Source organism: Malania oleifera, chromosome 8 (assembly GCF_029873635.1).
Source record: "Malania oleifera isolate guangnan ecotype guangnan chromosome 8, ASM2987363v1, whole genome shotgun sequence".
Taxonomy (NCBI): domain Eukaryota; kingdom Viridiplantae; phylum Streptophyta; class Magnoliopsida; order Santalales; family Ximeniaceae; genus Malania; species Malania oleifera.
In genome coordinates, this window is record NC_080424.1 from 106,440,117 (window position 1) to 106,452,773 (window position 12,657).

The following is a 12,657-nucleotide window of genomic DNA, read 5'->3' on the forward strand; positions in this document are numbered from 1 at the left end:
AAATATTTTTCCTGGAGGTGTTGCCCCCGGACCCCCATGAGTACAGCTTGGGCTGCTTAGTCCATGGAGCGAAGACTTGGGCTTATTGGATCGAACGCAACTAGGCTTCATAAAGCCCAACAGAGAGTGGGCAGGGCGGTGTGGCTAGGTCAAATTAATTTTTGAGCATGCATACATAATCTAGTTTTAGAGTATAAGCATCATGTCACGACTTGGTACATTAATGCTAAAAGAAATGGTCAAGCAAGCAGACTTCGTGAGTCATATTTAACTTGAGTCCACCAAATAAGTTTATATAGTATATAGATTGCGCTAGAACTAACGGTTTCAGCTGGGTGAAGATTATATATGAGCCCCACATACATTAGACCCTCAAAACAAGAAGAACAATTTCTACTTATTTAATTAAAATGGCCTTTCTTAGATACATTCTGGCTTAAAAGCATAAGGCTGGGTCTTTACTAACTTCTGTGGAATGGGTAAATTCATTGATCAGCTTTGAGTTTTCTTTAAAGAAAAAAAAAACATATGATTATATAAGGAAGAAGAAGACTACTTCCAAGGTGATTTCATTATAAATACACAAAGCTGCCTTGCCATTATCATCACAGCTGATATATCCAAAGGTAAAGACACTTTTCTGGCAAAGCAAGAGATTGCATATATGCTGATCATGAAGAAGAAGATGGCAACCAACACACTTGCATGCATTGCCCTCTTGGCTGTGGCTTTTTCTTTAGCTTCTGCTGCTGATCCCAGCCCTTTGCAGGACTTCTGTGTTGCTCTTAATGACTCCATGGATGGTGGTATGTTTTAATTTTCCTTTGCTGGACTTCTAGGTTACGTCTATACGTTTTATTGGAAGTAGTATTTGATATGTTTTCTGGTGTAAATATTTACAGTGTTCGTTAACGGAAAATTCTGCAAGGATCCGAAGCTTGCGACAGCCGATGATTTCTCTTTTTCGGGACTGAATGTGCCTGGAAACACATCGAACCGGGTTGGTTCAAATGTTACATTAGTAAATGTTGACAAACTCGCTGGCCTTAACACCCTTGGTATCTCAATAGCCCGTTTGGATTTTGCGCCGTATGGTCTCAACCCTCCTCACACGCACCCTCGCGGCACTGAGCTCCTAACTGTCTTGGAGGGCACCCTCTTTGTCGGTTTTGTTACCTCAAACCCAGAAAATCGCCTAATTACCAAGGTTCTTAACCCAGGTGATGTTTTTGTGTTTCCCGTGGGACTCATTCACTTCCAGTTTAATGTTGGAGAAACCAATGCAGTGGCCATAGCTGGTTTAAGCAGCCAGAATCCAGGAGTCATCACTGTCGCAAATGCAGTTTTTGGTTCAAAGCCGCCCATCTCTATTGATGTTCTGACCAAGGCCTTCCAAGTTGACAAAAATGTGATCAACTATCTGCAAGCTCAATTTTGGATGGATAACAACAACTAGAATGATATTTATTGTGCTTTAAATACTATTGTGTTATCTTTAATAAATAGTTTGTTGAGATATTTATTGAATAAACATTGTCATGCATTGACAATCTCAATGTTATAGAGGAGTCTCGTCATTTGTATGTGCTAGTATTTTTAATTAATGTATGCACTGGTGTTGTATAATTGGTCTATGTTCTTCTCACTATAGTTTTTTGTTTTTTATTTTTACACATAAAAGTTTTGTTTACCAAAGTACTCTTTTAGTTGATATTTTTTTGTCATTGAACTTGAGAGATTTCTTGCAAGAAAGGATTGTTAACTCGTGTTTGATACAATTTACTTAAGGGTGTATTTGTTTTGATGGCTGGGCTAGGTTTGACTAGGTTCAAAAATTTTAACTCGTGTTTGAAACAATTTACTCTTAAATAAAATTAGACAAGAAAAATAGACTTCACTCGTTTATATAGCGCAAGGCTGCATAGTTGATATTTTTACACATAGAAGTTTTGTTTACCCAAGTACTCTTTTAGTTGATATTTTTTCGTCATTGAACTGGAGAGATTTCTTGCAAGAAATGATTGTTAATAGACTACATCAAAAACAAATAAAAAAATCTTAATGAAGAGTTGTATGGATACACACGAGTACTAACTAACTAGACTCACATGAGCCATACAAATTGCTTAAGGGTGTGTTTGTTTTGATGGCTAGGCTAAGTTTGACTAGGTTCAAAATTTTTAACTCGTGTTTGATAAAATTTGCTCTTAAATAAGATAAGACAAGAAAAATAGACTTCGCAGATTTATAGATGACAAGATTGGATAGTCTTCCCCCATTGCCAATGTTGGCTAAGGCATATTAAACATATTTGTCCATATTTGCCTCTACACTCAGAGAAATTATTAAATAGACTAAGTTTATACATCAAAATTAACATCATGTGGAGCCCATAGAATTTCTAGGTTGTCCCTGTAGAATTTCTAGCCATCCATTGAAATGTGAAAGTGGCTCAATATCAATAAACATTATTCTGATTTTCAATGCTAACTGACAAAAGGGACCCTGATACTGATTCTGATTTTGCTTTTGAAAAACCCTGTTTGGAATTGAGTATAACTGGGAAGTTATTTATGCAAAATCTTGTCAATTAAAGTTATTTAAAGTTCTTACTTTTGATTGGATTTTAGGACAACTCCGCTCATTAAGAATGGTGTGTCCAATGAGAAGATTTTAATAATAAATGTTTAGAATGCAAAGGTCTCCCAGGCTCAAGATTTAATAATCAGTGATGTGAAGTTAATTTCTTCAATTATATATCTCATCTTTTAACATAATTGAAGAATCAAAAAGTGAACTCTCCATCTCTTGATTGCTGAACCGCACTGGCTCAGGATGAGATTTTCTAATAATTTTATTTTCTTAGAAGATAAAGAAGTGTGCTTCAATATAATATAAATAAATGATATAATAATCCATCAAAGTCCCTTTTAAGAGTTTGTTCTTTTGAAATTCTTTATGACTTTCAGAACTCTCAATTATGAAAGTCACGTTTACTATAATCACTTATGGTATATACGGGGAGGATCCAAAATCTCACATTAATTTAGAGTTGAGAGAAATTTTGACTTTTGGATGGAGCTCGCCCCACCCATGCATGTGAGATGACAGTAAGATGTCTTTTAAGGGTGAAATTATGAAGCATTCGAGTAAAATAAATACTACCTCACATGAGGGCGAAGCACTAGATATGTGACTTTCAAATTGTATGTTGGAAGTGCAAACTTTGGGATGAAAGTTAAGAGTCATGATCCTACATTGGGAATGTAGTGGCAAAATGTTGACCATATAATGATGGTTTAAGCTTCAATGACCTAAGGAAACGTCTTTTATAAGACTAAATTGTGAAGTCTACTGGATTGGATTGGCATTTAGGATTAGAGAGTGACTCTTAAGGTATTGCCTTATATGGGTGGATCCTATATGAAAGTGTAGGTCTCACAGAGATGCAAGCCACTTTGACGGAGGACGCCAAAGATCAGACATTAGAACTTGTCACAATTTCAAGAGGAAACACTTTTTATAGGAAATTCATGAGGCTTAGTGGGGCAAAGTGTGTAATCTCTTGTGAGAGTAAGGTCAAAACTGTTATACTAGGCTTGAACCAACCTTTACACATACACAACTTCCTTGGCTAGAAACTAGGATGATGTATAAAAGGAGAACCTAACGCCCGTTTAATTGCGAAAAATAAAAATTATTTTTTAATTTAATTTGTTTAAAAAATAACCAAAAAATTATTTGATTTTTCATTTTTCAACATTTCTATGAAATAATTGAATATATATATGGTTTTTGCACATTTGCCCGTGAAAATAGTTTTATTTTTTATTTTTAAATTTTTGTATAATTTATAAAAATGCACCTTGTTTTTCAATTTTTCAAATTTGTATAGAAAAGTCGGAAAAAACATCTTTTTATTCTATCTTTTTTTAATTCTAACTCTTACATACTTTGCATATGGGAGCATGAATTTACATGAATTATGTATAAAATTTCTTCTAAATCCACACAAATCCAAATTCAAATTTGAAAATTCATGATTCCAAATATTATGTTATATAAAATTTGAAAAATTAGAAAAATATACAACAATAACAACAAAACCAAACCTTAGTCCCATTAGGTGGGGTTGGTTATATGAATTATTTTTCGCCAATTTATGCGATCATGGATCATTTCTATTGATAAATTCAAAGATATTAAATCCTTACTCACTATCTCCTCCCAAGTTATTTTAGGTCTACCCCCACCCCTCCTATTGCCTCCAACAGTAACTAAGTCACTCTTCTTGACAGGTGCATTATGTGGCCTACGTTACAAGTGTCCATACCATTTAAATCGTCTCTCTCTTATCTTATCTTCTATAGGAGCTACACTTAACTTACCACGAATATGTCCATTCCTTAATTTATTTTCAATGTTATACCACTCATCCATTTAAGCATTCTCATCTAGACAACTTTTACGTTTTGGATATTATGTTTCTTCGTCGCCCAACATTCCACTCCATATAGCATTGCTGGTCTTATAGTTGTCCTATAAACTTCCCTTTCAATTTTAAGGGTATTCTACAATCACAAAATACACTTGAAGCACTTCTCCATTTTACCCAACCTATTTTAACTCTATGCATTACATCATCTTCAATTTCTCCTTCAACTTGCATAATAGATCCAAGGTATCGAAATCTACAAGTACTATTTATTTCTTCATCATCAAATTTAACTGTCTCCAATATTCCTCCTATAATTACTAAATTACATTTCATATATTCTGTCTTATTTCTACTTATCCTAAAGCCTCTAGATTCCAAAGTTTCTCTCCACAATTCTAACTCAATCTCTACTCCGTCCCTAGTTTCGTCAATTAATACATTATCATCTACAAACAACATGCACCATGGAACCTCCTTTTGAATACTCTTAGTCAATTGGTCCATCACTAAAGCAAAAAGATAATGACTCAAAGCAGATCCTTGATATACACTTATGGTGATTGGAAATTCTCTAGTTTCTGTAGGGAATTAACGCGAAATTCCCAAATCATGTGAGAAACAAAATAGAGAAAATACACGCCAAAGAAAAATCAATCACATGCACAAGACAATATTTACGTGGTTTGACAATTTGCCTACGTCCACGAAGTTGTAGGGATTTCACTATTATCGGGGAAAAATTATAGAGTGCGGCTCTCTCTCAGAAATTACGTCTCTCTCTCTCAAAAACGATGGCCAACCCTAATCACCAAAAAACAATAATTTTATATCTTGCGCACAGCAGCGAGCTACAAAACGGGCCCTAAAAATTTTTAGGGCCCAAGCCTTAGGATTAAAATCTCTCATTAAAAACCACGTAGCATTAATTCGGGTCGGGTCATCATCTGGATCAGCACACAACTAGGCTCCACAGAACCCAACAGTTTCTCCATCTATAGTCCTTACACTAGTAATTACTTCATCGTACATATCCTTAATGACATCGGTATACCTACTACATACACCCTTTTTTTTCTAAAACCCACCATAGAACTTTCCTAGGTATCCTATCATATGTTTTCTCAAGGTCAATAAATATCATATGCAAGTCCCTCTTCTTTTCCCTAAATTTTTCCATTAATCTTCTTAAAAGATAAATAGCTTCTGTGGTAGATCTCCCAAGCATAAAACCAAATTGATTTTCTGAGACCTTCATTTCTAACCTTAATCTTTGTTCAACTACCCTTTCTCTAGTTTCATCGTATGACTCATAAGTTTAATTCCACAATAGTTATTATAATTTTGAATATCTCCTTTATTTTTATATATAGGTATTAAAGTGTTTTTCCTCCATTCATTTGGCATTTTCTTAGTTTTTACAATTGTATTAAATAAATTAGTCAACCATATAATTTCGTTATCACCTAAGCATTTCCAAACTTCAATTGGGATGTTATTTAGTCCCATAGTTTTCCCACTTTTTTCTTTTTTTTATTGCAAACTTAACTTCGCTAACTTTAATTTTACGAATAAATCTCATATTTTTAGTCTTTTTCTCATTTGACAATTCTAAGTTTAAGCCTTCTATTTGGTTTTCATTAAACAACTTACTAAAGTAACTTTGTCATATTTCTTTAATGTCTTCATCCTCAACCAAGACAATATAATCCTCACGGTCGACACCCCAATTTTAATCAGGTCACTCCAAGGAGACCCGGCGTATTAAAAATTGACTTGAATCCCGCAATTGGGAGGGCCCGATTGAGTCTTAGTATTTTAATTGAGTCCCTGTGTTTTTACCGAGTCCCAGTATGTGTTAAATGAGTCCCAATGTTTTTACAGAATTTCGGTATGTTTTAAATGAGTCCCGGTGTTTTAATCGAGTCCCGGCGTTTTAACCGAGTCCCGGTATGTTTTAAATAAGTCCCAGTTGTAGACACCATAATTTTGACCTGGCCACCCCAATGAAGCCCAGTAAAATAAGACTTAACTTTGAGATCCAAATGCCCTTGAGTTCTAAAATTTAGACCCTACGGACCCATGATTTCCAAAAATTATGTCCTTTTAATTAGTCAAGTTCCTTAGAGATTTTGCCAAAAAGAAATAGAGTCTCTTAAAACCATGTTAAGTCTTCTTGATTCCTGTTTATAATCCTAGTATGGATCCCTTGGGTTGCAAATTAATCCCCTTTAGTGGCCTTTCTAGTTGATACCCCCATTATAATCTTGTTTGGTTCAAGATTTGAATCTTGAAGTCAAGGTCGAGTCCATCGTTCCAATCTTGTAAATAATTTTTTTGAATTTTTAGTTAAATTTGTGGTTTTCCCAAGAATCCAACCCTTCTATTTCGATTAGATTGAAAATTGAGTATTCTAGTTTAAGGTTGGATTTGTTTTGAGTGTTTCAAGATTTCTTCAAATCTTCTAATTGATTTCACAAGAAGTTAAATTCTGAAAATTTGGGCTTTCAATTCTTCAATTTGAGTCTAGGGATTTGTTCGTTGAAATTATTCAAAATGAATTTTTGGTGTTAAACTGGGTCTTAATTTTAAAACCGGTTTTGTTTGGATATTAAAGTCATATTCTATTAAACCAACTTGTTTGGTCAAAATGGGTGAACTCTAGAGTAACAATTAAAAATGCATGCATCATTGTTACGCATGTACACGTGAGTGTTTAGACTTATAGAAAATGAAAATAAGGTTACAAAGGGAAATACAAAAAAAGTCATAAAGTACAGGGAAAAGCTTAAAAGGGAATGTTACAAATAGTAGTTGCAGGAAAGGGGAATTGGGGGTACATCAGCATGCAAAGGAAATTCAAAAATTACAAAAATGAAAATATAGGAAATAAATCCAAAGCCCTCCATCCCTGAGAGACCACCTGACCAAGATTCCAAGCCCTCCAATCCCTTGCTCCCACATTCACATCCATGCGCACAACTCACGCACATGCCCACATCTCATGCACATGGACACATCCATGCGCTCAACATCCATGCTCGTGTCCATAGACGTACTCTGAACTCATTGGTCTCGACCAAAACCTTAAACTGGTTTTTCCCCGAACCAGTCAATGTTTGATCGACTCACCCCTCCCGTATCGGTTGGCACAGGTTTTCTTCATTTTATTTATTTAATATCATTTCAATGTCAGAAAGGTTCACAAAATCCACAAAATTTTTCGAAAACTCCAAAAAATATTTTTATACTTTAACTTCCATGGTTTTCGTCTTAATTTTATTTGTGTTATTTTAAGGTTCGGTAAAAATATCAAAAAATCATAAAAAATATTTTCACACTTCGGAAATATCACCAAAAATGTTTATTAGGCCCAGAAAATCATTCACATCCCAAACAAATTTTGAAAACCTCTCAGAATATTATTTTTCCTACTTAGAAAAATCTTATGAGATTTCAAAATCAGAGAAAGTATTTTTGTACCTTATTTTCTCCATTTTCTCATCACGATAATTGCAACAAAGGGCATCGACTCTTCAGAGTATTGGATTGCCCCAGTTATAAAGAAATACCTATAAAATATCTATTTTGTGCATTTTCTTTAATTTTTGAATGAGAGTAATTTTGAAAGTCTTATTATATTTATTTTGAGATAATTTTCGATTAACCCTACTCCATACGGACGAGAAACTCTCTTCCCCACTCTCGCTCGTTCTCTCACTGCGTATCTCTCTCTCCGGAATTCCCTCTCACTCGCACACCCAGCTCAGGATCCACCCTCAAGCTCTCTTTTATCCACTCTCAGGTTCTCCCATCTTTCCTCTACACCAGGCATGCCATTCTCTCTTGGTTCCTCCCCATCCTCTCCTGCGAGCTCCACCACTACCACTGTGCATCACCACTGCAGGGCCACGCCAGCACCCCAACCAGCTCCGACCATCACCATTTCTGGCAGCAGTCTCCAATCCTCCTCTCGCGGCCCCTCCTTAGTGCGACGTTGCGTCACGAATCACGCACGGCAGCCGGCAGGCTCCCTTGGCCCAGATCCAACTTTTGGCTCTCTCTCATGTATGCGCTACTGTAGCTTGGGTTCATCTCCAGTGAGCCGCGAGCTCTCTTTGTTGCGAGCTTCCCGACGAGCTGCGATCGCGAAGGTTGGGTGAGATCGACTCACTTCAAAGCACCCGATCCTCAGGATGATGGGGCAGACCCACTGCCATCACAGGAAGCTTAGTTCGGCATTTGGTTTCTGGGGTTCCGTTCTCCGTGCGCTTGAATATTGCTGCCCATGCATGTTTTTCGAAGGTTCGCTTGTATGATCTTTTGATTTGTTAGTAAGGCTGTGTGCGCTCATTAGACCTTTATTTTCTGGAGTTTTCTCGATTTGTTTTGTTGGTCCCGAAAGTTTTTATGAGTTTAGGGTCTGTGATCAGAATCAACTGTTCGCCTGTTGTTTGACTTTGTGCAGTATGATCACCTAGGCTAGGTTCTTTGATGATGGCCTGCATGCACACTAGGTGTTTGATATGAGCTATTGTGGATATTGCAACCCATTACACGCACTGTTCACACGCCATTACACACACTGTTCACACACCATTTCACACATTGTTTACATGCTAATTTACTTGATTACTTACATATTAACTTATAATAACTGTTACTAACATTTATTTACTTGGTTACTAACCTCCACTAACTCTTACTAACACATTTATTTTACATGCTTACTAACATTCATTTACTTGCTTACTAACACTTACATATTTGCGTATTAACTTTATTTATTTGTTTGCATACTAACTCATACCAACATGCATACTAACCAATCTATTTATTTATCTACCTACTGACTCATACTAACTTGCATACTAACATTTACTTACTTGTATATTATATCATTTACTTACGTGTATGCTAACTCATTCACTGATTTGTGCACTAACTCATCTATTTGCTTACACACATTCATGCACACATTTACACACACTTATGCACACACCGGCTTCTATACACATTCCTACACACACATTGTACACATGTTGTCTACACACTTTGTTCACACACTGATTGCACACACGTTCATACATATACATTGTCCATATGTTCTTTATACACATTCATACACACACATTGTGCACATGTTGTCTACACACTTTGCTCACACGCTAATTGCACACACATTCATACATATACATTGTCCATATGTTCTTTACACACATTCATGCACACACTTTACTCACACACCAACTGCACGCACTCTTTTACACACACTCATGCACACACTCTTACACACACATTAACACACACCACCACACGGCTACAGGTGTCGAGATTAGGGTGATCCATGCCTTTGATCTTGGCTCACCGAAATGGTCATAGCCAAATTAACATTGAGAGGTCAATTAGGTGTTCGTCGTGAGATCCTACTATCTCCATTGGCAAGTCCGCCCTCATAGCCTCTCACATTTTTATTTATTACCTTTTTCCTTTGTTTATATTTTTGCTTATGAATGTTTTGATGACGGTTAAATGTTCTGTCGGCACCTGACATGATCATAAGTTGTATTAACATGGTCTTGACTAGACCTTAAATAGATTGACCCTTCCCCTTTGACCGGTTTTCTCCCCGAATCGGTTGGGTCCTCTGAATCGGTTTGAAACTGGTTTAACCTTTTATTTTATTTTATATTTAAACTTTTGAAAACCCATAAAAATTCATGAAAATTTCAGAAAAAATCACAAAAAAAATTCAGAAAACTTAGGAGAAAATTTCAAAATATTTTTGGGACTTGATTTTCATTATTTTTGCTTAATTGTCAAAAACCTCCCAGAATAGTATTTTTCTACTTAGAAAAAATCTACAAAATTTCAAAATCCCACGAGTGTATTTTTGTACTATTTTCTTGATTTTTCGATCCCGATGATTGCAATGGGAGGCATTGAGCTCTTCGAAGTATGGTATACCCCGGTTCTGAGGGAATACTTATATAATATTTTATTTTGTGCATTTTCTTCACAGTTTTTAAGGAGTAAAATAAGAAGGCTTATTAGATTTGTTTTGAGATATTTTTCGATTAATTAGGTACCGTTCGTAAGAACGAGCGCTGGCGCGTAGAGGGTGCTAATACCTTCATCTCGCATAACCGAACTCCCGAACCTGACTCTAGTAGCACGGACCGATTCTACCCTTAATTGGACTCGTCGATGCAGAGCTAGGATGGAATCAATTCATGATTCGGTGAGAACTGTGTGGCTTGATATTAAATATTGGTTGAGATCCATTTCAGACAAGTTAAATAAATGTGCACCTGCTTCTTACATGGATATTGCAGTCCTTTGTGCTTTGGATATTCAAGTAAAAAATGTGGGGGTTTGTCTTTCTCATGTAGTCAGATGGTGTAAACCTGGGATAGGTTAGGTTAAGTTGAATGTGGATGAGAGCTGTAGAGGTAACCCATGGAATTGTGGTGGTGGAGGCGTGATAAGAGATGAAAAAGGTTTATTTAAAGCAGCTTTTTCCTCATTATTTGGTTATGGAACAAATAGCATGGCTGAATTGAAGGCGATTATTTTAGAGATTAATTTGTGCAAATATCTCGAATTTGATCAAGTGGAGATTGCATGTGACTCTGCTTTATTGGTTCAGTAGATAAATTCTGAGAAGTGCTCGGTTTGGAACTTATGGGAATTGTGGGAAGAACTTATGCTAGCATTAAGAGGCATATAGTTTAAAGTGGAACATGTTTACAGGGAGGCGAATAAAAGTGCTGATTTCTTTACCAAATAGTGTGAATCTGGTATTTCTCAATCATATAGTTGCCAAGATGATCTTTCTCAGCAAATCAGGGGAATGATTCGATTGGACTTGTTGGGTTTTCCTTCTTTGCGCTCATGATGTTTTGTGTTATTACACTTTTAGTGGTTTAGTTTCTTAGTTTTTTGGTTGCTGGTGTTTGGTTTTTTGGTTTGGTTTATGTTGGTTAAGTTAGTTTTAGGGTTTTGGAATTTGCTTTTGCTATCTCAAAATCTCAAAATTGTAACCACGATTTTCTTCCGCCATAAGTGAGGGGTTTTCTAATAAAGTTAGGAGGTGCCGCCCTCTTTTAATAAAACTTACAATGAAAAAAAAAAAAAAAAAAGGTTAGTAATCAAATGTTCTAACCACACTCCAAAAGTTAGTGGCGACTCCATTATACTTTTGCTTTCCACGAAAATCACATTTTCAAAATCCACACACTTCATCATTATCATTTTTGAGTCGTCCCAAGTTCGCGTCTGGGAACGTCGCGACACTCACTTTTTATACATTTTGCATTTCCTAAGTCCTTACTCTTCCTTTCTCTAACTTTAACCAGTTTAAATATATCTTTTTCCCCTTCTTTTGTACCTAATCTATCATACAAATTATTAAATGATCTATATTTAACTTCACTAACGGCCTTTTTTGCATCTTTTCTTGCCTCTTTCTATTTTTCAAAGTTATCTCTGTTTCTATATTTTTGTCACGTTTTATACCAAATTCTTTTTTGTTTTTATGATTTTGTGTACATCTTTATCCCACCACCAACTATCTTAGCTATTTGAGAATCTTCCTCTTGATTCACCAAAAATATCTTTTGCTATTTTTTTAATAGAGCTAACTAATCAATTCCAAAGAGTATTCGTATCTATCTCATCCTCTATGGTTCAATCCCCATCTTAGATCATTTTGTCTTTAAATTTTATTATATTTTCTCCTTTTATGTTCCACCATCTAGTTCTCTTACACTGGTTTATTTTATCCTTTTTCTTCCATTTTTTAATACATATATCTAACACTAAAACTCTATATTGTGTGATTAGGCTTTCACCTGAAATAACTTTACAATCCTTGCATGATAAACAATCTACCCTCCTAATTAAAAAAAAATCTATTTGACTTCTATTTTGTCCACTCTTAAAGGTTATTAAGTGTTCTTTTCTCTTTTTAAAACAAGTATTCATTATACTAAAATCATATGACATAACGAAGTCTAAGATCATCTCCCGAGACTCATTTTTGTCTCCATATCCATATCTTCTATGTATCATCTCATAAAAAATTAGAAAAAATATGAATTGTCTTTTTGTGATTATTTTAAAATTTAAAAATAAAAAATAAAAAATTATTTTTCACATTTAATCAAACTCTTTATTTTCTATTTTTAATAATTTTCTTAAAAAAGTTTAAAAAATATTTT

General features: G+C 35.3%; 1 protein-coding gene across 1 annotated transcript; it reads left to right on the plus strand.

The window, feature by feature from the left end:
* The first annotated feature begins 673 nt into the window (after positions 1-673).
* LOC131162882 (putative germin-like protein 2-1) lies at positions 674-1,456 on the plus strand. Its single transcript, XM_058119488.1, has 2 exons — positions 674-806; positions 903-1,456. The coding sequence occupies exons 1-2, from the start codon at positions 674-676 to the stop codon at positions 1,454-1,456; spliced, it is 687 nt and encodes a 228-aa protein (XP_057975471.1).
* The last annotated feature ends 11,201 nt before the right edge of the window (positions 1,457-12,657 follow it).

What these genes read in the sequence shown, in the direction of transcription:
- LOC131162882 (XM_058119488.1), top strand. Translation starts at nt 674, where the DNA reads ATGAAGAAGAAGATGGCAACCAACACACTTGCATGCATTGCCCTCTTG. An exon ending in TAATGACTCCATGGATGGTG is followed by an intron (nt 807 to 902) that starts GTATGTTTTAAT and finishes AAATATTTACAG; the next exon opens with TGTTCGTTAACGGAAAATTC.